At 37.9% G+C, this 27,185-nt stretch overlaps 1 protein-coding gene across 6 annotated transcripts in view; it reads right to left on the bottom strand.

The window, feature by feature from the left end:
- The window catches only part of LOC149245291 (pectin acetylesterase 12-like), a 95,289-nt gene extending 71,185 nt beyond the window's left edge, over positions 1-24,104 (bottom strand). Inside the window, exons 1-3 of one of the 6 annotated variants that reach the window (XM_089457741.1) lie at positions 23,893-24,104; positions 23,048-23,305; positions 10,076-10,158 (exon numbers count right to left, since the gene is read on the bottom strand). In XM_089457741.1, coding sequence (XP_089313867.1) covers positions 10,076-10,158; positions 23,048-23,291 — 327 coding nt within the window. In that variant the 5' untranslated portion in view covers positions 23,292-23,305; positions 23,893-24,104. The other 5 variants (XM_089457740.1, XM_089457745.1, XM_089457742.1 and 2 more) reach the window with 5 other exon arrangements.
- Positions 24,105-27,185: the final 3,081 nt, after the last annotated feature.

Here is a 27,185-nt window from a genome sequence, read left to right on the forward strand (position 1 = left end):
ATATTCAAATACAACTTTGCTTGACCCAGTGGATGGTTCTCGGAGAGTTTAGCTATAGTATTGATTTAGTGATTTTATGGTTGTTCAGATATAGTTTTGCACATATTTTCATCAAATTGGAGAGAGTTGTTACTTTTAACGGTTCTCGTATTTTTTAGGACAAAGTTCGAAGGTTCACATGGCAATGTTGATTATATATTCAGGTCCTCATGACCTCGGGATTCTGATGAGCCTTTTTCAGGTTACATGCATGATACTTGTTGTTCTAGCACCAGTTCATAAACTCACATGTCAGTTGTAATAGTATATTTGAGATCCTTGCAAGCTCCACGATTACAATGAGATACTTTCGTGCGACATGCGAGATGGGTCAATTTTTAGCAATTTTGCATGTCAAATTTGGTCACATGTACAGATTCCCCACTGAAAACAGAGTGCAATGAGGCTAGTTTCATCGACATGCAACATATTTCTACTTTTAGCAAATTTTGCATGGTGGTTCTGATGTTGTATTCAGACTCCTATTTGAAAACTATGTCCAATTAGTATGGTCTTGAGGACATGCAGACCATTTTCTATTTTTAGCAGTAGTTATGCAAGGGTGACATGTGGCAGCCTCTACGGACGACACATGGCAGCTTTTCAGGGTGACAAATGGCAAGATCTGGGCACATGCATGAGCTTGAGTGAAGTGACAAATCATCTGAGGTGGATTGAATGCATTGGTGAGTTAACTAGGTCACTTGAGTGAGTCAATTGCAGACTACTAGGACACATGCATGTGTCTAGAAGTGACTTGGCATCTTCTGGAGTTAACTAAGTCCCATGCATGAACGGAGGAGTCTACGAGATGTTCTCTTCAGTTAACTAATCCATGCATTCTCTTTTCTCCACTTTGCTTCAGTCTAACTCTCTCTCTCTAGTTCAATTTCAGTTGGACAAGAGTCATCTCCTCTTTTTCCATGTGCATGGCTAGTCCATCTCCACCTCACCCTAGTTCTTCACTAGTTTAACTCTAGTGCATTACTACTTCACTCCCCTCTATTCTTAGTTGACTAATGCACATTGGTTTCTCCTTCTCCACTTTATCCTCACTTCACTCCACCTTTCCCCTGTCAACAAGGAGCATGGATTATCTACTCCAATTAACTGAGCTTTCTTCACTTGCATTGTTAGTGATACTCAAGCAAACCTCCACATCACCCAAGTAAATGGACAGTTCACCTCTCTTCTCACATCAATCCACATAGGGAGAGTCTCACATGGGTAATTCAACCTCATTGATCACTAAAAAGAAGAAGAAGAGGTCACTCTTGATCAAGGTAGATCTTCTTTGACAGCAGCTCATACTTTATTCTCGGGATTTATTTCTCCTTCTTTATTCTACCTTCTGTTCTATTGTGCAGGAATATCACTGGATTCAGTTCTGTAACAATCTTCATGGTGCAATGAGCCTCCAGGCTTTTGAAGAATAAAGCATGTTTTTTATCTGTTTAGTCACTCTGGATTTGTCAATATTTTAATGGTTTTCTTGTGCAATACTATAAAAGTTATGAGCCTTTTCTTTGGTTAAAAATCAGCCACTTAAAGTGCTTTCTGTCTATTTTACTTTCCCAATTTAAAGCTAATGCTGGAGACAATTCCACCACACCAAACACAAAATTATTTTATGACTTCTTCGGCCACTGATTTCCCAGTCAAAAACAGCCATTGCATGCTTGTTTTTTCTGCATTATTTTGCAGATTTACAGGTCGAAACAGTGTTTTTTAGACTAAGGACACCCCCATGTGACACAAGCATAAATTTTCCTAAATGTTTCACTAATTTCCACTGCAGGATTTTTAAAGTTATTCCAATCTACATACTTTGCAGAAATTTGTGCTAACACAACCCCACCCCAAAAGGAATGCCAAAATATCTCACAATCACCCTAGGTTGAATAAAGGCCAAAATAAACCTCTGACCTTTTCAACCAGTAATTTTAGCTTCTCAACATTACCTTGGCCATCTGAAGTTGGTATTTCAAGTTTCACTCCAATCTTAGATGGAATGTTGGAAGATGGAGGAAGAGAACTATTATTACCCAAGTCCCCAAGCTTCTCGCCTTTGGAATCTTCTTGGTCAGCCATTTCTTTTCATGTTCAATCTCGATTGAGTGTCATTCTTATCCTTCATTACCAACAATTTGTGTTACAATCTCAGTCAATGCACTCCAACTAAGTAAACCTAGCTTCTAAATCTTCTTTGTTGTGTCCTTCATGAGAAGTCCCTATCATTTCTAGTCTTCTAATCCTCTCTAGACCTTGTGACAATGCTTCTCCACTTTCTCAGTGTTCACTGCAGGTATTTATGATACAGGTTGTTTGCCATGTTTGCAAACTCTAGGCCTGTGTTAGGGTCCAACCCTAACCCCCTTATTTATGTAATAGGGTCGAGTCATAGTTATAGTTCGTTAAAGAGTCAATAAAACCCATATTAATAATTGTAAGTGGTTGACACACATTTAAAGAAGGGACCACAGTTAGTTGCAAATGGGCCATGGTATTAAATAGATGGTATTAATAAGAACCATGGTACTAACCCATGGTATTGCATGTATGAATCCTATATAAAGTATAGAGACTCCCCATTGAGGAGCACCGTGTCTTATTTTGTAATCGAACCCTGCTCTATTGGAGGTTGCCCCCTTGAACAGGCAAGTGAACATTGCTTTCCTTTTTGAATAATAAAATACATGTTGTTATTTCTCATTGTTCTGTGTTCTGGGTTATATTCCTTCGCATATTTGGTATTCTAGTATCTTCTCGCAAGTCAAGAGCATAACAAGTGGTATCAGAGCACTTTCCAAGGCCGGTGGGATCTCCATTTTTAGCAGATTTTTTTTTGGCTAGAGACGTGTTCCAGCGTCTTTAAACCACGGGATCTGTCATTGAGCGCATAAACCTGTGGATTTGGGGAGGCATGCACGCAGGAAATACAAGAGGTGGTCACGCTTGTTGGACTCCCTTGTAACCCCTGTGGGTACCCCTTCGAGTAGTAGCGCATTAGATAGAACCACGCACGGACTGTCTTCCACGTACCCTCTGGGTATATCGGAAGCCCCCTAGGCTCACCTGAAACCTCGCCGTAGATAAACCGTCGGCCGTCTTGCTGCTACAGTACACCGAGAACAGCACTCGGGGAGATTACTCGCGCGTACGATAGGGTAGTCGGGTAGTACAGCTAAGGGTACGATTGATCCTCCTTAGTTAGTGCCTTGAAAGATTGGGCCGAGTAGTATTGTTGGACCCTTATATATATTGCGATCTGTAGCACCTGACACTCCTTGAGACCATAGTTCCCTTGTCTCTGTACAAGTCGCCTCTTCTTTTCCATATGAGATCTAGCAAGTTGGGTTCTGTCGCAGCAGCAACAATCAGATCCGCCATTCAGATCTAGCAGTGGGGGTTTGATCGTTGCCACATTCCTACTCACACTCAGCAGTTGAGGGTTTCACAGACAGATTTGACTATTTGTGCAGGGAGGCTTGTGGCTCCTATATGTTGGGGTAATTCTCGCAGGACATTGGTCAAGATTAACTTTTCTGAGAATTGGCTACTACAGTATTCCTAAGCAAGGAGTAAAACTCCGTTCGGAGTACCCAAAAAAAAAAAAAAATCTGAGGCCCTCCCGAGACGCTTATTGGAGACTTAGCCCATAAGAATCAAGACGACAGGCTGAGCAAGGTGGTACCAATCACTTGTCAGCTTCAAATTTTCAGGTGGTCCCAAATTTTTTTTTCCAATAACAACAAGTGCACCATATCTGTCCATGGTACAAACCAAAGCTCAAGCTATGGCCAATGAGAAGATAGACATCCTTGAACAAAAGTTGGATGAATTAACGAAGCAGATCCAGTCCTTACGTAACGCAATCACAAAGGGCAAGTCGAGGTTACAATCGGAGGCATATGCTTTTAATGAAAACCATGAGGGTGAATCTAGCCATTCTCTTCACTTCTATGGAAACCACCAACAGTCCCACCCTCGACCACCCAAGCTGGACATGTATAAATTTGATGGCTCTCATTCCGCCATATGGCTATCACAAATGGAGAAATATTTCACATTGAATCACATCAGAGATGATGAGACTAAGCTAAGTGTGGGAAGCCTTTACTTGGACCAAGAAAGATGGCAATGGTGGCAATGGCATCAACGATGCTATGCAAGGCCAATGACTTGGCAGATATTCTCAAAAGCCCTTTCTGATCGCTTTGATCATGAATCTAACTTTTTGGGTCGTCTTACTAAGCTCAAACAGACATGCACAGTACAAGAATAAATAACTTTGAAGCATTAGCCTTCCTTGAGAGGTCTAGATGAATTCTACTTGGAATGTAGGATCTCAAAGATGCCATACAAGCCCACGTCCGGATGCACCACCGAACCACATGGTTGGCATCTTGCACGACGGCTCGTGAAGTGGAACGCGCGTTAGCAGCCCAGTCGCCTCGTCCAAATTTCATAGCCAAGGGACACCCCACCCAGGCTTGAGCACTACCCAAACACTTAAGGTTCAAAAGGTGTCACCAGCAGAAATGGCGGAAAGAAGAAAGCAAGGATTGTGTTACTACTATGATGACAAATACTACCCAGGGCATAAATGCAAGGAACCCAAATTCTTTCAAATTGATGCTACTGAGGAAGCCCCACCCTGTGAGGGACCAGAGGAGGAAGATGAGGACAACCAGCAGGACAATGAGCTCCCAGCTACACCAGAAGAACCAGTTATCTCGCTCCATGCTTTGGCAGGCATTTCTTCTCCCCAAACTCTCAAAATCAGAGGTTTTGTTAAACATCGCCCTGTAGTAGTCTTGATTGATAGTGGCAGCACGCATAATTTTATCCATCAAAGAGTCGCAAAAGCAGTGCATTGTTTTGTCAGAGCAGTCTCTAATTTCCAGGTCCAGATTGCTGATGGGGGGACAATGAAATGTGACGACTGCTGTGAAAATGTCAAACTTCAGATGGGGCATTACCACCTAAAGACCCACATGTTTGCCATCAATATGGGTGGGTGTGACATTGTCTTGGGGGCTGAATGGCTCCGCACACTCGACCCAATCATAATGGATTTCCAGGAGCTATATATGAGCTTTAAGCAAAATGACTACATGCATACCCTCCACAGACTCTAGGCAAGTGCTCCTTCTATCATCAGCGCGCATCGGATGGAAAAGTTGTTAAAAAAGGGCCACCATGGAGTTATCACCCAATTTAATGCCACCCAGGCCTTCGAGCCCACTTCTCTTCATATTCATCCTGAGATGCAATAGGTCTTAAACAACCATCGGCAGATCTTTGACAAACCTCATGAGCTTCCACCCTCGAGAGGGGAACATGATCATAGCATTACTTTGGTCCCAGGGGCACAACCACCAAATGTGCGCCCATATAGATACCCTTTCGCCCAAAAGAATGAAATTGAAAAAATCATCAAGGAACTCTTGGAAGTCAGTGTCATTCGTCCTAGCATTAGTCCTTATTCATCAACTATGCTGATGGTGCTCAAGAAAGATGGGGAATGGCATATGTGTCCAGACTTCAAGGCCCTCAACACGCTGACGGTCAAAGATAAATTTCCCATCCTGGTTGTTGATGATTTGCTGGATGAACTAAATGGGGCTCAATTCTTTACTAAGCTAGACCTTCGCTCGGGCTATCACCAAATTCGCATGAAAGAAGTAAACATTCCAAAGACTGCTTTCCGAACTCATGAAGGCCATTATGAATTCCTGGTAATGCCATTTGGTCTCTGTAATGCCCCATCCACTTTTCAGAGCCTCATGAATCACCTGCTCAAACCATATCTCAGAAAATTTGTCCTTGTTTTCTTTGATGACATCCTCATCTACAGCCTCACCTGGGAAAAACATCTTCAGCATGTAGACCTGCTCTTGCAACTACTCTGGAAGCATAAATTATTTGTCAAATTGTCCAAGTGCTCTTTTGGCATGAAAGAAGTCGAGTATTTGGGCCACATTGTGGGGCGTGAAGGTGTTAGGGTGGATCCCAAAAAGATCCAGGTAATGCAGGATTGGCCCCAACCAAAGACCTTGAAGATTTTGAGAGGATTTTTGGGTCTCAACGGCTACTATCGCAAATTTGTACGCAATTATGGTCGCATTGCTAAACCCCTCACTCACTTTCTCAAGAAAAATTCATTCCTCTGGAATGATGAAGCGCAACAGGCATTTTATAGCTCTCAAACATGCCATGCGTTCCACTCTTGTATTGGCACTACCCGACTTCTCCAAATCTTTTGTGATTGAATGTGATGCATCAGGTACGAGTATTGGGGCTATCTTAATGCAGGAAGGTTGACCCTTGGCCTTCACTAGCCAACAACTAAGTGGGACAAATTTGGGACAATCTACCTATGAGAAGGAGATGATGGCCATCTTACATGCAGTGGATACCTGGCGACCATACTTATTGGGGTGGCGTTTCCAAATCTGCACAGACCATCAAAGCCTTCAATATTTTCTCGAACAACACCTATCCTCACCACAACAAAATAAATGGCTAGCCAAAATGTTGGGATATGATTATGAGATAATTTACAAGAAAGGGCGCGAAAATGTCGTAGCGGATGCTTTATCACGCCAATTTGAGGAGGAAAGCACCCTACTAGCAATCTCTCTTCCCATTCCAAAGTGGATTGAAGAGGCTCGCAAGGAATGGTTTTCACATCCTTCGCTCTCCCAACTCATTAATCAATTGCAAGCAAATCCAAATTCCACAGCGGCTACTCTTGGCAGGATGAGATTCTTCGCTACAAGGACAAAGTAGTGATATCACCAACATCCACCCTCAAAAATCGCATTTTGGCAGAGTTGCACTCATCTCCCTCTGCAGGCCATTCAGGCTTTCAGAAGACTTATGCTCGCACTTGGCGTTCATTCTTTTGGACAGGCATGAAAAAGGACATTCTTACTTTTGTAGCTGAATGTGATGTGTGTCAGCGCCACAAAGGAGAAATAGTCAAATCCCCAGGCACTTTACAACCATTGCCCATCCCTGCCTCAATCTGGACAGATGTTTCTATGGATTTCATTACTGGTCTTCCGAAGTCAGGCAACAAGTCAGTCATCATGGTGGTTGTGGACAGACTTTCTAAGTATGCTCATTTTTGCGCCCTACCCCACCCTTTTACACCCGCTTTGGTGGCTCAATCTTTCATGGACCAGATCTTCAAATTGCATGGCATGCCCACTTCCATTATGTCTGATCGTGACCCGATCTTCACCAATAACTTTTGGCAGGAACTCTTCAAGCTACAAGGTACCCAACTCCAACTCAGTATTTCCTATCATCCCCAAACTGATGGTCAAACTGAAGCAGTCAACAAATGTCTGGAGACCTACCTCATGTGTTTCACTTCAAAAAAGCAACATCTATGGGTACAGTGGTTACCTCTAGCAGAATGGTGGTATAATACTAACTATCATGCCACCACCAAGATGACTCCTTATGAAACAGTTTATGGTCAACTCCCCCCTTCACCTACTTCTTGTATCCCAGGATGCTCTAAGGTACAAGCAATGGATCAACTCCTACAGAACTGTGCAACCATGCTTGCCCACCTCAAAGATAATCTCCATCAAGCTGAAAATTGCATGAAGCAACAGACATCGTTCAGAGTGCACATTTCAAGAAGGGGATCAGGTATTCTTGAGGCTGCAACCATATAAGCAAACATCACTCAAAGACAAGGGTTATCAGAAATAATCTCCAAAATTATACAAACCGTATCAAATACTTCAGCGCATCGGAAAAGTAGCCTACAAGCTAGCCTTGCCACCCACTGCAAAAATCCATCCCGTCTTCCATGTCTCATGCCTCAAGAAAGTGGTTGGGAACAATTGCAGAATTCAAACCAGTCTACCCGAATTGGATGAAGAAGGTTCAATCTGGCTCCAACCTGAACAGGTTCTTGACACGCGAGAATGGCACCTCCGTGGCTGCACGATCAAGGAAGTCCTCATCAAATGGAAAGACACCTCTCCAGAAGATGCGACCTGGGAACCAGCCACTGTTCTTCAGCAATTTCCGCAGCTTCAGCCTTGAGGACAAGGCTGTTTTTATGGGGGAGGGCATGTTAGGGTCCAACCCTAACCCCCTTATTTATGTAATAGGGTCGAGTCATAGTTATACTATATAGTTAGTTAAAGAGTCAATAAAACCCATATTAATAATTGTAAGTGGTTGACCCGCATTTAAAGAAGGGACCACATTTAGTTGCAAATGGACCATGGTATTAGATAGATGGTATTAATAAGAACCATAGTACTGACCCATGGTATTGCATGTATGAATCCTATATAAAGTATAGAGACTCCCCATTGAGGAGCGTCGTGTCTTATTTTGTAATCGAGCCCTGCTCTATTGGAGGTTGCCCCCTCGAAGAGGCAAGTGAACATTGCTTTCCTTTCTGAATAATAAGATACATGCTATTATTTCTCATTGTTCTGTGTTTTGGGTTATATTCCTTTGCATATTTGATATTCTAGTATCTTCTCGCAGGTCAAGAGCATAACAGTCTGATGGCTCATAATCCATCAATCCATAACCAATAGGCTTACAGCCTGTCCATCTCACCAGCACAAATACTAAAATGTGGAATTAATTCAATTGTTAAACGCTGCTCGCTATTTCGTTGTGCATTAAATCTTACTATAATAAAGTTGCAGATTGTATTTTAATTGCAGAAAACAGAATTAAATTAAACAATATTCTACATAACAGTAACACAAAAAGCCAACCTTGGGAAAACCCAAAAATAATAGTTCTTTTTTGGCTTTAAATTAATCTTAGGCATATATTCAGATTACAATGACATTGAAGGCGAAATACCAAATTTATCAATGGCTTTGATGGCCCTTTGGCAACTTGGCAATTCTCAAGAATAATGACGAAACTTTTGTTTTCTGCCTTGGCACTCTATTCTTCCTTCTTCACCTCATTGACATAAAATTAATCCACAACAAATTTTAACTTCTCTCACAAATTAACTATGCAGTCCCCAAGTTCCCCTTAAACTTCTCTTGCTTGGCTTGGGCTTCAATCCCCCCTCAGCTCCCCAATTCTCCTGCCTTTTATGCGTTTTTGAAGATGGTTGGGCTTCCAACCTTTCTTTTCCTTAAAAGCCATGACAGATCTAACTGTGCTTTGGCAATTTCGAGGACCAGGATATCAGATTTTCCACTGAAATTTGGTGGACACATGAATATAGCTGCCAGATTGCTCCTGTCAAAATTTCATTGCAAAACGACATCATACAACTGAGTTATGGCCAAATTACATCCACATCTATTTTGCATATTTTAGGAGTAAATCCATGAATCTAAGGCTGATTTATGGCGGGCACATGTACATATGTACCATCTCCCTACAGTCCAAATTTTGTCTTCATCCGACTTCATATGCCTCTGTTATCTCAAAATTACAATACCCAGTTTTCATCTCGCCCACTTTTGTAGCAACTACGTAGCATGGTTTTCCACTTCATAGTTTGCCATTAACTTGCAATCTAGACCACTAGTAAGCCATCAATAAACCATTTTGTTTTCTTCATGATCTCATTTCAGATCAACAAAATAACAATGAGAACAACGTGCATATTCAACACGAACAATGAAAAATCCACTAACCAATAAGATCACTGAATCATGCAATCAACAAAGATATAGAATAAAGAGTTTGGATTAGTCTTGTGTGAAATAACTTGATTGACTGGTTAATTTTGGACATACAAAGATAAAGCACAATAAGCAATATTAACAAAGCCAAGAAAAGACAAAGCTTCAAAATTTTAAAATTTAGATACTGTTAAGAAAACTGAAGCAGAATAGTATGACCCTACAATCCTAACACCTATATTTAAGATCTATATTTCATCCATTCCATTGTCATTTTAAGAAAAACATAAGAAAGCCTATGGCTAGCCACAAATGTATGAAAGATGCCTTTATGAGTACTCATCTCTTTGGGACCAAAACAAATAAAATTGTAAAAAAGAAAAGAGGTACACCTCAAGCTGTATGAGCCAATTATTTGCCCCTGAACCCCATCCCCTACTTAGATGATAACCTGGTAAAGTTCCATCCAAGCAAACTGCACTCAACGAAAAAGATTAGGATCAATGACTTGCATGTTTTAGTATAAAATCATTCAACAAAATATCTGTTATTTCAAACTAAATTGAACATATAACTATCTAATTCTAGAGAAACGATTGCAAAATTTCCACTATATACAGAACACTTTGGTCATAACATAGTAATGTTTTACTTTTGTAAACATGCATGCTATCCTAAACTTACCTAGATAAATCGAACAACAGAATTGATGTCTACAAACCTGGAAACCATTCTATGTATCTATAATTTAGATAGAGAACATGGTTATAATGCCAATGAGCAAGTTGCACCATGAAAAGGGCTCAAGTACAAAAGGCAGTGAAAGATGAATAAGTTGTCTTCCAAAGGGATTATATGACCAGATTCCCAGCTCTCCGCAACCCCCCCCCCCCTTCCAGCTCCACAACCACAGTTTTGGATGCTTGTCGACCTTGGAAACTAGTAGAGCTTCAGTGCAGACTCCAGAGAGAACCCACACTGCCTACCTCTACCTAGTAAGTTCCATTTAATTTCCTTTCTCTAGAAGACATTATCAAACTCATTATGGTCATTTTATAGTAGTTGACAAATCAAGCTGCTCCTCCAATACAGGCTATATGCTGAGGCTGCTCAACTAACTTGCCTTCTTCCAGAAGACATTATCAAACATATTATTGGCCAAGTCACATGACATGCGGATACTAGTATCTAACACGCAACACCTCAAAATAAGATACGAGGGAACATGTAAATATATATAAGGGTGAGAAACCAACACTACCTATATATAAGGGAACATGTAAATATCAATAAGGGAGAGAACCCACCACTGCCTACCTCTACCTAGTAAGCTCCATTTAATTGACTTTCTCTATGAGACATTATCAAACTCAATATGGTAATTTTATAGTACTTTTGTCGACGCATTTCAAACCAACGAGCGTGATTCATCGTCAGGACAAGTTGAAGAATCAGATCATGGCTGCATGTTAAATAGGGAGAGCAGATCTTCCGACGGCTACATTTGACTAGGAAACAGCTATATTGGATTGGGCAATTTGACTGAGAAACAGCTAATCTTGACTGGCCAACCTGACTGGACCGAGGGAAAATAAAAGTTATTTTTGTTATAATTATCACCAAAATTCTATGTTGCCAGGAAACGTGGGTGCGGGACGGGGACTGGGATGGGGACGGGGACGGGGACGGCATTTTTGGAAATACGGTGCGTGGGTTCGTCGGGTAATATAATAATATTAAATTTTATAAATTATAAATTTATAATTAATAATATATATGAAATTTGAATTTGTATATTTTTTCAACTTTAAACAAGAAAAATTTAATGATAATTATTTAAATGGGACAGATTTTGTCACACACAGCTGACTGAGATACACTAGCCAAGTTTCCTACAAACTCAGGAGTACGCTCAAAAATCCTAAAGTATTCTGAGTTCTCAAAGACTCAACATTTTAAACTTTATTTTATTGGGCTGCCTTGTGTGTTTGGTGGGACAATAGTGAAATATACGCTGTCAGCAGCCATAATTTATACTTTAATGTAGCCACAAGCCTAAAAAAATACCACAGAATTTATATGTTAATGACAAATGTAATGATTCAATTTTTCAAAAATTAAAATATATATACTATGAACTGTTTTTCCTGAACAAATTCTGAACCATTTAATTGGATTTTGTTGATCCATGGTGAAATTACATTGCAAGGGCAAGCAACACCATTGTTAGAGGGTAGATAATGAACTGGCTTGAATGTTGTGTAGATGATTGAGTTGAAAATTTGAAATACATTCTCACTGAACGGTTTATATTGTAAAGAATAGCACAGAGCTATATTCAATGTATGAATGCAATTATGTGATGCCATTCATTAATGCCAAAAATGATGAAGATTTTTTGCGCTTTATTAATCTAATTGCAACTATTTCAGGTTAAAAGAACTGAAACGTATACTTCTCATATTATAGTATATAGTATAAAAAATTAAAAATTTAACAAGTCTGGGCTGAGTATAGGTAAGTTTGTGGCATTGTCATCTCTGTTTAGGGCTTCGGTTGGGTACAGGAGTCTAGCATAGGGAGGCCGAGGTCTGTTCCTTAGTGAACAGTGAGCTGTTTTGTGTAAACAGTGGCATGAATCAAGCCCTACAACTCAACGTTTGATAACAACAAGGAGGAGGGACTATGCGGCAGCTGTAGGAGGCAAATTGAGCGTATAAAAGTGGGTTGACAGTTGTGGCTCATGTTGCAGACAGTCTGAAACAGCAAGAAATTGTGACATTCATTCCGACAATTCTGCTTAATGTAGTTGAGCCCCTGTGGGTGTTCACTGTTCAAATGTGTAATATAATGCACCTATATTTTTCACACGCGGGTCTTGTGAAACTTTTTCATGGAATAATAAAATTGAAAACGAAAATTGTAAATACCACTGCCGCTGAAGCTGCTCTATCCACTGCCGCTGAAGTTGCCCACTGCCGCCGGAAATGGTAAACGGGGACGACTCAAGCCTCAACCAAATGGAAAAAACTTAAAAGTTAAATGAAATCAGTAATCACGTATCAGATATTTGCTTGTGTGCGTTCATAAAGAGTTAAAGTCTTAAAGATTTAGGGTTTTTTAAGTTTTTTACATTTGTTATAAGTTATTTTTTAAATTTCAATAAAAAAAATTATTTGAAAATTAAATTTTTAATATAGTTTTTTTATGAAGAACCCGAAGAACCCAAGAACCCATTAAAGGAAAAGAACCCAATTTTTTTTTTTGAAGAACCTGGTTCTTCTGGGTTCGTCTGGGAAGAACCCGTACCCGAATCCGGTACTTGGGTGCGGGAACCCGGGACGGGTTCGATAACCCCACTCCCGGGTGCGGGTACCCGTGCAACATAGCCAAAATTATTGTTATATTTATTACCAACATTTGAATAAAGGTAAAGTTTGTATTTAAAAATCGAGAGAATGAATAAATTAGTTATTACTAGGCCTTTTCTCCAATTATAATCATATAAATAAATGGTTAGTTAATTATTATGAAAGTTAGTTTTTGTTATATTTATTACCAAAAATTGTAATCACTAAATCAAACATTAATCATTAATAACCTAAAAATTACTAATGTGGAATACTAATGCATCGACAAAAGTATTATAATGTGATTTCCGCCAAAAAATCTTCTCAAAAACTTGTTATGGATCATAGAAGCTTAAATTCAACAATTTTATAGTAGTTGATAAATAAATCTGCTCGTCCAATACAAACTATACATCGAGGCTGCTCAACGAACTCACCTTCTTCCAAAAGACAATATCAAGCATATTATTGGCCAAATCACATGACATCTAAGACAAGGGTACATGCAAATACCCGTATCTAACATGCAACACCTCAAAACAAGACATGAGGGAACATGTAAATATATATATGAGGGAACATGTAAATATATACAAGGGAGAGAACCCACCATTGCCTCTATATAAGGGAACATGTAAATATATATAAGGGAGAGAACCCACCATTGCCTCCCTCTACCTAGTAAGCTCCATTTAATTGCCTTCCTCTAGAAGACATTATCAAGCTCATTATGGATACTAGTATCTGACACGCAACACCGTGAAACAAGACATGAGGGAAGATGTAAATATATCTAAGAGTACACATGGATACATATATATAACACACAGCATGCCTAAAACAAGACATGAAAGAATACACAAACACAAATAACATTCACCTCCAAAACCATGACCAACTCTTCTTGCATACACTTGTGATCCCAGAGCCCACCACTGCCTACATCTACCTAGTAAACTCCATTGAATTGCCTTTCTTTAGAAGACATCATCAAACTCATTATGGTGATTTTATAGTAGTTGATAAATCAAGTTGCTCCACCAATATAGGTTCTATGCAGAGGCTACTCAACTAACTTGCCTTCTTCCAAAAGACATTATCAAGCATACTATTGGTTGTCACATGACATCTAAGACAAGGGTACATGTGGATACTGGTGTCTAACACACAACACCTCGAAACAAGACATAAGGGAACATGTAAAGATAAGGGCACGCATGGATAAAGATATATAACACACCACATGCCCAAAACAAGACATGAAAGAATACACGCACATCATTTCACCTCCAAAACCATGACCAACTCTTCGTGTAATCTCGCCAAACCCAAACCCTAGCTTTATTCATAGCCCTAAAGAGAGTTATGGGGGAGTTAGGGCTAGGGTAGGGATTTATATATATAACCCAACCCTAGCCATAGCGCACACAGACACATAAGCTAGTGCTAGGGTAGGGTTTATATATATAATACTACCCTCGCCTTAGCTCCCCCATTACTATATAAAACCCTACCCTAGCCACCCCCACAACTCTCTCTCTCTCTCTACATATATATATATATATATATATATATATATATATATATATATATATATATATAATTGTATCCTCCCCAATAGCTCTCTCTCTCTCTATACACAGAGACAAACGAATACAACCTTTCCTACCCCTAGCTCCTCCATAGCCCTCCCTCTCCCCCTCTCTTTGTCTCCCTATACATAGGGCTAGGGTTAGTGATATATATATAGACACATAGGGCTAGGGATAGCGATATGTATATATAGATATATATATATATATATATATATATAGAGAGAGAGAGAGAGAGAGAGAGAGAGAGAGCTACATGGGAGCTTTGGCTAGGGATAAGGTTTGGGTTTGGTGGAGTCACGTGTAGTCAGGATTATGGAGTCCTAGTGTTTCTTAGCCTCTCTGACAACTGTCGAGACTAGAACACCATTCGATGCTTCAAAAACTAACAGATGGTTCACTCAAAAATTAAGGGATGCTTAGGAGCATCTTGAAGCTCCTAGGAGCACATTTAAAGAGAGCAAACTTATAAAGAAGTTTCCAAACTATATGGCATTGATAAGTAGCACTCTAGTTTCTGAGCCTTCCAATTTCCAAGAGGAAATTGACTAGAAATTATGGCAAGATGCCATGGTGGAGGAGTATACCTCCGTCGTGAAGAATGATGTTTGCGACAGTGCCAGGACTAGAGGGAAAGTCATTTATGAGTTTCAAGTGGCTCTACAAAATCAAGCATGCCACAGATAGATGCATTGAGAAGTTCAAAGAAAGATTTGTGGCAAGAGGGTTCTCCCAAAGAGAGGGAGTAGGTTACAAGGAGACATTTCCCCTAATCACCAAGTACACTTCCACTAGAGTAATTATGTCCTTGGTTTCATTTATAAGATGGATGATACATCAAATGGATGTGAATAAATCTTTCCTCAATTGGCATTGGAATCATTGAGGAAGAAGTGTACATAAAGTGGCCTCAGGGCTTTGAGGTACATGATGAGGAGTCCCATGTTTGTTGGCTTAAGAAAGCTTTATATGGACTCAAGCAAGCACTAAGAGCATAATATTATGGACAGATGGATATCCATAGCATATGGGATTCACTAAACACAAAACAATTTCTAACTTCTATTACATATTTGTTTAGACTAATCTACTCATTTTGGCATTGTATGTAGATGACTTGTTTCTAACAAGTGTAGAGAATCGCATTGTTTGGTGTAAATCAAATATGGCAATAGAGTTCGAGATGAAGGATATTGACATGATGCATTACTTATTAGCATAGTAACACAGGTACAACTCCCAGGCATTGGAGAGCACGTAGCTCACACTCCCGTGCTCTTGGGAGCTTGGGAGCTGGTAGGAAACGTTCCAAAATCGTCGGGAGCTTCAACGGGTACTTTGGATCTTTTTGGGAGCTTCACTACAACAGATTTTGATGTTTCGGGTACCTATTTTGAGTAGATTTTCACCTTTCAGGTACCTATTTTGAGCAAAGAAGGTACCATTTGTTTATTTTCTAAGTGATACATGTCAGGTCAGGGGGTTGGACTACATGGGCTCTGTAAAGCGACAGAGACATGGAGATGTAGCAAAGGTTTCAACAAAATATAGACAGTTGCCAGTCATTCCTTGGCAGCTTCTGTTGCAAATCTTGAAGTTCAACAATTGCAAATAAGTCTACTTTCTTGAAGTCTATCTTGAAGCTTTAATGATAAGATTCAACAAATTACAGTGATGGTCAAAAAGAGAAAGAGTAGTGTGTTAGTCAGTTTCATTTTATAAATTTCCAAACTTGAATTTTGAAGTTGAATATAATATAGTGTTGCATGAAATCACATAATAATCAAGTAATAATAACCTTTTTTTCAGTTTGGGAGTTCTGCATGTTTCTTTGTTGGCAAGGAATTTCATTGGCAAATTGTTGATGGATTAATATTTTGATTTTTTCTAGCAGTGTTTCAAAGTTCAATCTTTTACATATTTCATTGCAAGATGGAATCTGCAGGATGGAATTTGATTGGCAAGTTTTGGATGGAAATAAATAAATTATTTTATTTTTATTTTTAATATATATTAAATTTTAATATATTATATTATTGTCGCTCCCAACTTGACGTTTCCTATAAATTTGGGCAAAGCTTCTAGCCGTGCCAGATACTTGTTCCCTTGTACCCGAAGTACCCGCGTACAGGAAACTCGTGCAACATAGCGTATTAGCAATTGAGGTTTGGCAGAGACTAGGGAAGATTTTCCTTGGGCAACGTAAGTTCAAACCGTAAAGAGGTTTTAGATGGAGAACTGCAAACCTATGGCCAAACCTGTTGCGCAGCGGATCCCCCCATAACATGTTTTTGGGGCTTGAAGCCCGAATTTTGGTCAATATAATGTAAAGACCCCGCAAAATGCGGGCGCGGAGCACGAGAGTCTAGGGTTGTCCGTCCTAAAATAATGTAATTTAATGTAAGCGTGTTGGCCATAGAGTGAGGCTCTAAGTGTAAAGGGATTCTAAGTTTTGACAAGTAATAGAGAGATGTGAAGGCATGATTAGAAGCTAGAAGTAGATCTGAAGGTACTGGGTCGTAGTGATAGATAGAGGCTCCGCAGCTGAGTGCGTGGAGGCCTAGTAGAGTCTGCAGTTGTGTGCGCAGACCCCTACAGCTGAGTGCGCAAGGCGGAGTTGGGATTGTACTTGGACAGAGAATTAATAAAAGATAAGTTGATTCTGAAATACTGTGTGTCGATGCTTCTGTTATATTTATGCATCTCTTTACAGTTTATGATTACGCGCACTTGTTATGAATGTTGAATGATTAAGGAAAATATTGGACCCACACAATTAAGTTAAGATCTATAATAATAGCACAGTAAGGGTAAAGGATCTAGAACAACGCGTCTTCGTGCTCTTTACAGAGCTGCGCAGAGCAGAGCAAGCGCGCAGGTTTGGTTCGCAAACTTCCTATATTTCATCAAAACATCCCTAGGGTGCGGAAACCTGGTTCCAGCACCCTCCCATACTACCTCGGGTGAGACCTCAGTCTGCGCACCGCAAACTGTTGCCGAAAGGGCCGGTAGTTTCGGGATTTGTTTGGCTAAATCACTTCTGAACCTAGGTCAGGGCCCAACAAGCCAACAAAACCCATGAATCATAATCACTAATCTAAAGTTGGTGGACCCCATGATGCATAGCAAATTGATTGGTTCCCTGTCATATTTGGTCAACACCAGGCCAAATATGTGTCTTGATATGAATATCTTAAGTCACTTCATGGTGGAGCCAAGGCAAGAGCATTAGGTAGCAGCAAAACACATGCTCAAGTATTTGAGGAGAATAGTGGAGTATGGTCTGAGATAGCTTAGATATGGTGATGTGAAGTTGTAGGGTTATTAAAATTAAATTGGGCAAGCAATGCAGCAGATAGGAAGAGCCCCTTAAGGTGTTGCTTTAACTTGGGATCAACAATGATATCTGAGTTCAACGAGAAACAAACTTCTGTAACACTTAACCCAGCAAAGGCAATGTACATGGTAGCCAATAATACTACTTGTGAGGCCATTTGGTTTTGCAAGTTACTTGCAAGATTGTTTGATCAGGACTTGAAACCTACAAACATTTATTATGATAATTAGAGTTGTATCAAACTCTCTAAGAATCCAATGTTTCAAGACAGGTCCAAGCATATACAGATCAAATATCAATTCATACAAGACAAGGCGCAAAAAGAAGTAGTGAAGCTCCAATATGTTCCCACGAATCAATAAATAGTTAATATTATAACCAAGCCATTGGTAAGAGGGAAGTTTAGGGCATCCAAAGACAAACTAGGATTAGAACAAAGATCCTTCCTTGTTAAGAGGGAGTGTTGAGAATTATAGCTCGAACAAGAACTCCTGCACAAATTTAGTCTGAATATATGAGAAGTAGTTCGAGATATTTTCAAAAAATAAATCTATTTTGGAAAAGTCATTCCATTTTGTAATTCACTTAGTAAAAAAGTGAAAAGTCTTATATTTAGCTATTAAGTCTAGAAAGGTGTATCTCATGCATGCAGGACTTAGACTATGAGTAAACTCAAAAAGAGATTAGTGTTTTGGTCTCATTAAAAGTATAAAGATAGGTCAAGATAGAGGTTGTAAACACATACAATTAAACAATTCAGCAAGTTGAGCGATTGAGAAAGAGAGAGAGAGAGAGAGCATATTCAAGAAGAGGTGAATCCGAGCAATAGGAAATTTCGTACGGGTTGATGTCCAATTATGGAGAATTGTACAAAACAATTATGTACAATCGTATGGGCACACATACAATCCATATGGACAAGCCATATAATATGTACAATCAACCATACAATTCATACAGTCATACATTCTCAACAAGTTGTTCTAATCAGCAGGGTGATCTTGTAAGCCGTGCAGTTGCTTGGTTTTGGTAGCTTGTGGAGGTATCCCTTGTAAGTTTTTTGAAGTAATGAAAAGTTGACTTTTGAAAGAGTTGTGACCTACGTATGTGTGAAATTGTTATTATGCTTCCGTTATTTGATTTCCACCTATTATGTGATTGATGTTATGGTTTAAAAAAATGATCATTAATTAAATTCAGGGATTTACTTGTTCAATTGAGATCATAAGGACATTAGTCATCTAGACTTGAAATTTTTAAAACTACATCCTTCAATGATGGGACTACCCTCGAGCTATAGTTGATTCGAACATCTCTTTTGATTGAGGACATGTATTATTGATGCTTCCTTGATTGGTTTGATCTACTTGGTCTCCTAAAGTTTTATTTTTAGAACTATGGTGCCATACCTATATATCTTGGTTGGCCACTATTGGCATGGACTCTAGCTTTAACATTCTCGTTGTGAAGTATTTAGATCTTTTAGTTCATACTTATTTGAGAGTATATCTATTTTGTGAGCTTGGGTGCTCATTTTGCTTAATAGCAAACATACAATGTATCTTTGTTTTATTAATAAAGAATGCAGTATTTTCCCTGGAGATAAATAAATAAATAAATATAGGTAGATAGATAGGATTAGCCTAGCAGTAACTTGGAACAAATGTGGTGACAATGACCCAAGTTCAAATCCTAACAAACATGCTCTTTGAGCGAGGTTTGCCAAATGTGGCTATGGATTATACTGAATATTGTTGGCATTGCATACATGCAAATTATTGTATGGTATTGGCAAGGTACTAGCAAACCCTATTCTTCACTTAACTGTGTGAGGGTAGTCGAGCTTATTTTTGAGTTTAACATCCATTAAAAAACGAGTTCCCCTTTTATGTGCCTGAGATTTTAAAAATATCAAAATTATAAAAAAGATGAAATAATGACATAAATGTGTAAATTTTTTGAACATTTACAAAATAGAACTACACCAATAAAAAATAAAAACATATTTAATGACACATCCAAACCTATGTTGAAGGAAATGTTGGGCAGGAGGTTGTTTCTAGCAAAAAACGACACTGAAACTTGGAAACGCGTATGGTACAGCTTTGAAACGCATTTCAGGTCGTACTGACACATTTCACGACGCTGAAATGTGCCCCAGTACAACCTGAAACACGTTTCAAGATCGTATGATCGTGTTTCTGGAAAAATTGCCCTTTTTTGCGTAGGATCAGGAGCCTAGAAGCGGAATTGGGCAATCATCTTCTTCAACTCCACCATCCACTATTGAGCATGCTTCTGCTTCTATTTTTTATGAGGATTATGATGATGAGGATGAATATTGAAGACTATTAGTCTTTAGTCTTTATAGTACTTGCAGCTTCATAGTCTTTATTGTACTCACAGCCTCGCATATATAATAAAGGTTGATTTTGGATATATATTTATAATAAACCTCGTTTATCAAGGTTGTTTTTGGATATTATTGCTTTCATTATGTGATTGTGTTTCCCTGTTTCCAAAATCTGGGGGGGTCGCGTTTCATACCCGTACCCATTTCCCCGTATCGTGCAACTTAGATCCAAACACACCTACACACTTTTTTTAATTTGTGAAATTTCCTGCAATTCCCTAGTATCCTGAGTGCCCAACGTGTTGAGACAATGTGATGACCATCTGTCAAACACACATGGGGTATTGGCACAAGACATGTGTCTCATGTGTGATACTCTAGCATTATGTGTCTGACACACAAACATGCAACTCACAAGGCTAGGAAGATGTGTCATCTTTCCTAGATTGTTGTTGATTACATAATTATCGATGATTTAAGCTCCTCCTCCAATTCAAACGATGGTTAGAGATCTCCCACTCCCAAAAAAGGGGCATTCTTCACTATATGATCAAGGATCTATCTTCACTTTCACATACAGATTTACATAATTTAATATACATGTTTGCATTGTCAATTTGCATTGCCCAAGTGATCCACCATAGAGGAAATGCCCTAAGCACACCCCAACTGACTACTAATATTGGTTGTAAAATTGATTCCCATCAATGTAACTTTGGTCACTAATGGACATTAACATATTTTCTTCTTTCTTTCTTCATTCATTCATCCTTGGACTTTGACATCTCAACAAAGTTCACAACATAATTCCATCACCTAGGTATAAGAGCATAAGGACTAAGTAGGCTTTTTTTTAGTACATAATATGGCATCTACACCCCAGAGGAGAACATGGTCCTCACATGATTATGATGTAATCTACTGAGCGCAGTCAGAGGGGTATTTTTACTATATTGTTGGGTGACTTAATCTACTCATAAGGATAGCAAATTCACCTAGGCATGGTCCCAAACCAAATTCTTACTACAAGAAAATAAAAAATATTATAGTGGTCAAGTTTAGGATAAGGTCATCATGTACTACCATTATCATCGTGTAATTAGTGTTACAACATATGAATTTGCATCATTTGGCTCATACTTACATATAGAAGTACGTAGCAAAGTATTTGCTTATAGTAAAAGATCTTGATCTCTAACAAGCATATGCTCACATCTACAAGCAAATATTTGCGTAGATGTGAGGTTGATCAGCTATCCTTTGACTATAGTTATACTTATTTCATCCTAAGGGCGATCATGATCCATACACCTTCTACAATGTTCAACCTTTATTACACTGAGAGTAGCAAAGTGCTCTATATCCCCGTATGGTAAAAATGTTGTCACATATATGGGTAATACTTGCATGTCAGCTTAAAAAATAGTAAAAAATAATGGTGATATTATGTGTTAGTCCAATATAGATAGAAATAAAAATAAAAGTCTAGAGAGAGAGAGATTTGATATGTACACCTAACATAAAAACAGGTATAAAGAGAGAGAAAATGAGAGATTCAGATTTACACAAAAATAGAACACTATCAATATGATATTTACATAGAAATATTGTTACCCTTCTTTTCATCTTAGCCCAGATCCATCCTAAATGATCAAAAAATTTACACTTCAAAGTTTTGATCCCTCTTACTGCTTGATAGATCCCGACTTAATATGGATCTATGCTGGTACTAATTACTCTCTCTAGTCACTTCTCCTCCTCTATCAAGGAAAGCAACCAAGTCTTTGAACTCACTTCAACTATGCGTGTGTGGCATTTTCTTATCCAAGCAACTTCCCAAACCCATTTTGCAGGAACTTATACATTTGACTCGTCATGAGCCCTTCCTTAGCGGTTGGGAATTGATTTTTGAAGTTATTTATGCTCACATATTTAGCTTTTGACGGATCTCAGAGGTATATACTTCTCATTACCAAGAACACACTTCGAAATGAATAGGATGAACTTTAAGAGGCATTATTTACTTAATCAATATCTCGATCTTGAATGAATTAATGATGAAGGTTTAGTCACTCTTTGACCAGAATATTTTTTGAATTGTTAGCGCGTAGTAATCTCTTTTTCCAACATGAACTGTAAAATTCCATTTAGTGACCTCTAACAGCCATTATATTGCCACCTAAGCTGCAGACTTCCCTTACTCTATGCCCCCAAGACCCTCTTCACCGGAGATGCTCAAATGAATATAGGCTTTCAGGTAATCTTAAGAATTTACCAAAATCTACTGCAACGAAGCAGGATGAAGGTACTGTGGCTTAGAAGACTTGACCTGGCTAACAGGGAAGAAAGATGCGTAAATATCAATGAAATTAGAGGACCTTCTATCAGGAACAAGAGGAAGAAATGGAGGGCTATTCTCCGAATGCTTGCAAAATCCACTAGGGAAATGAGGGAGGCACCAGTAAAGTAAAAGACTATTGCAGCCACAAACACAACTAGCATATACTACAGCTAACATCACAATGTAGCCGTTGGACATCAACCTTACTGACTAGACACTGATATTTGTGAAAATTTTGAGAAAAATCCTCAAAATAGAGTCCAGACCAAGCACCAATAACGCTAAGAAAAACGGTATTGATTTCTATATATTCAATCACAGTAGCACATACATATGAAACATTACAGAAATTGCAAGATCGATTTTGGATTGAATGAATAGAAATACTTGCCAGCTCCTATCTCCGCTGCGCCTTTCACAAGAGACAAGCCCACCATAAGAGCACCTGGAGGATAAGAGTCTTTTGCCTCTTCCCAATGCACCTCTGAAACATTGCTGCTGATCCTACCGCCAATCTCCCAAGTTTCTGCCTTTCCATTACAGATTACTAGAAGCAGGACCACCCCAAACAGAGCAAATTCAAAGTCCAAAGATCCCCTGGTCATCCTCCTCCCAGTGACCATGGGGCAATGCATACAATGCAAACAACCTAGAAAACAGAAAAACCAGTGAGTGAATAAGAACTTAAAAAGCCAAAGAAGCAAAAGCCTTGAGGAGCATTAGGCCAAAAAAGGTATAAAAAAAACAGGTGAGCTTTTTATCAAAACTGTGAAGAATCAAGCCAGTTTTTGCGTCAATAATGCAATGCAAAAACCAATAACAATAACCCAAAAGGAAACCAAAATCAATAAACATCGTGAAAAAAACCATGAACCCACTTCTCTCCAAACACCCACCACAGCACAGGGCGCATTAAACAAACATGTGTCACAGACTAGATAGAACCCAAAAGAGCCCTGCAGCCCACCTTATACTTCTAGCTTCTCGGAGCCCAAGGAAACAACAAGCAACGAATCCTGAAACTCTCACAGACCCACTTCAACAAAGTTACCCACCCGATCTCCCTACTTTTCTAATCTATTATTAGGACTCAACATTAAAAACGAATCCCAAAAACCTTTCACAAATATTTTCACATCACATTTATTGTCTATAAAAAGAAAAACCATCTGGAAACCCGCCACAATATCATGCAGGGTCTGTTATGTACAACACCTGCCCAACATACACACTTACAGAATAACACCCGCCCAACACACAGACTTACTGAATGAGAGCAAAACTTTCTCCACAGCAGCTGAGGTGAGCGGATTCCTCACGTATGGTTAGGAGTATCAGTAGATATATGATTTCTATTACTCTCTTTTGGAAGATTGTGATGTTTTTTTTGGGGAATCGTGATGAATGGTGTTTTTTACCCATGATTGCAGTGGTTACATTTATATAAATGCTTTTCTTCTGAACTACCATGTCATGTGATTGCATAAGTAGGACACAGACGCCCACGTTACTATAATGCAATGTAGTAGAATTCAAAAAGCGTGGCGTGCCGATGTCAAGGACGAATTGGTTCTGCCTGTTAGTGAATAATGTCGGGCCACGTGTATAAAAATTTCCGGCGCATGTGAGAAAGTTGTGACCAAAGTTGAGAGTTCACACAAAGCATAGTTGGTAGTAATTTTATTGGCCGGAGCCTAAGAAGTTTTTGGTGTGGGAGAGGAAATTGGTTTATAAGTTGAGTTGTGAATTTTAAAAAAATTAAAAATAAAAGATAATGAATTAATTGAAACGTATTTTAATTTTATGATGTACTTAAAAATATATTTTAAACAATAAAAATTAAGTCAAATTATTTGTTAAACCATATCTTTTTAAATTATGGATGGTATATTTTTTACTTTTAAAAAACACTTATAAATAGATTTGGATGAAAGAAGAAGAATTTTAAACAATAAAAATTAAGTCAAATTATTTGTTAAACCATATCTTTTTTAAATTATGGATGGTATATTTTTTACTTTTAAAAAACACTTATAAATAGATTTGGATGAAAGAAAGAAGAAATTATTTTAACACTTATAAATAGATTTGGATGAAAGAAAGAAGAAATTATTTTAACGCCTATGAGGTTAAAGATAGCCTGTGGGACAGATTGCTTCTACATCTGCTTGATGTATTTAGCCTTTTTTCTGTGAAGCTTCAAAATAAATGCTCCTAGCTTCTCAACAAACCCCTTGCTAAATAGATTATCCCAAGAGCTAGCTGCTAGCGTACCTGCGTAACTTTCCCGGTTGTCTTTGAAAGCCTCACATTCTAAAATGAAATATTTTTATGTTCCACTTTTCTGGAAGAACAAAAAATGCATAGGTTGTCTTTGAAAGCCTCACATTATAAAATGAAATATTTTTATGTTCCACTTTTCTCGAAGAACAAAAAATGCATACTCTTTCCTCCCACACTTCCTTTGGCATTTTCCAGCGCCCTGTTTCACAACGGAGTTGATGAGAATTAGTCCTTAACTGAGCAATAATAATTTTGACTCTCCAAGAGATATTGGTCTCTATGTATGCTTTTGGTTGATGACTATGAATGGGATTAAACACTTCAATATAGTATTTTTTCTTTCTTCCTAGCTCCTTATCCCAAGTACGCTTGTGGAACTTTTCCATAACGGACACGAGTTCAAGCAAATACCACATTTACTAAACCATTTGTTATTTTGCCACGTCCAACATTTTTGTTCTTGCATAATCTATCATTAAAGGCAACCTTAGGCCATCTACCCTCTTCCATTTGCTCATTTTTTTAAATGCTTATGACTCGCACCATAGCAATTGTTTCAATAGGAGCAATCCCTGTTTCACTTAACAAAATATCATAAGGAGCTGCACTTTTAATCTTAAATTTGTTTGTAATCAAACGCTTTCAATTTGTCTCCATTACATGTGGGATGTACCAATGGCTCATAGTTCACAACCATAGAGAATCACCGAAATCACTAGAAGCCCAAAAAGAGTTTGGGTGGTTTTCGAGTCTTATATAATTTTTGTAAAAGTTATGATGGAGCTGTATGTATTGTTTAAAAAAAAAAAATTGAAATAAAGTGAATAAAGAAGTAAATAAATTTAATTTTTCAATAGTTTTAATAAATTTATTTTTTTATAAAATACATTTTTAGTTTAGTTTTATTTATTTTTACATTTTAAATAAATTAAGTTTGTTTTATAAGGCATGTCTACCTAATATATAAAATGATTTTTTTAAGGTTTTTTTCTCAAATCAATTTTGGTTTTTTTTTTGGGTTAAATCATAAGTTTAAGTTATTTATTTTACAAAGTTCAAGAGAGTATCATACACTAATAAGTTATAATTCTTATTTGATGTAGTTGGAATGAGTAATTATTATATATCTTACTCTTATTTAGGGGGCTAGAAGGTGGGATATATATGGAAAAATAAAAATATTAAATATAATATATGTGTAATGATGGAATGTTGAGAACATGGATATGAGTCATAAGTTTCTCTCAATTTTTAACAAAAAAGAGCAATAATATTATATATTAAAAAATACAAAATGTTTAGATTAAAATGCATTTAGATATGATACATTTTAAATATTATTTGAAACAAATTTTAAGTCAATTCATAATAACTTTGCCCAAATTGTGCACTTAAATTACACTATAATATTTATAAATATTATAGTATATTAAACTTTGCCATGTTAATATGCTAAATTATCTTTTCAATATTAATAACTATCAATTTCATATTATATCAAAATCTTCAAAATTAAACCTTTATTAATTTGTACTAAAACATATGTGAAAGAGTTATTCCCCAAGTGTTATGTGCGAGGAAGTTCGTTCAAATCAAATGAAGTGTTATGTGTGAGGAAGTTCCTTCAAATTGTCCCATTCACTTGTGTCTACTGAAAGGGCGTACCCGTGTCAAGTGAGAATGAGACCAACCTACTTGTCGATCCCTCTAAAAGAAAATTCACCTGTACTATTTTAAGAAAGGTTGAAGATGAAAACCATTTTCTCTTAGATTGTCCATCCTATACTTACATTCAATCTCATTTTCAAAATATTTGTCAGGCCATCAACCTTCTTAACATTTTAACTCGACAAAACCCTAGGGATCTTAGAACACTTCTCTCACTTCTTTTTTAGCATTAAAGAATTTAGATTAGTCTCTTACTTTTTTTAAGCTCCCTTAGACCATATAAGTCTTAGTGAATGTTAATCATCATCATCATTTAACAAAATACTAAAACTTATTATCTATAAATATTCATTTAGAAAGTGAGAAACAAAAGCATCATTTAACAAAATACTAAAACTTATTATCCATAAATATTCATTTAGAAAGTAAGAAACAAAAATACATATATAAATTTTTAACGTACTTGTAAAATTAGCTTCACATACATAAACTTCTAATATTTTTGTAATTTGAATCTTTGTTTCGATTTAGATCTGGATTAAAAGTTAAATAGTAGTACTTTGGTAATATGAAAACAC

Source organism: Pinus tabuliformis, chromosome 7 (assembly GCF_031772625.1).
Source record: "Pinus tabuliformis cultivar Carrire ecotype Pingquan chromosome 7, CPIR1, whole genome shotgun sequence".
NCBI lineage: Eukaryota > Viridiplantae > Streptophyta > Pinopsida > Pinales > Pinaceae > Pinus > Pinus tabuliformis.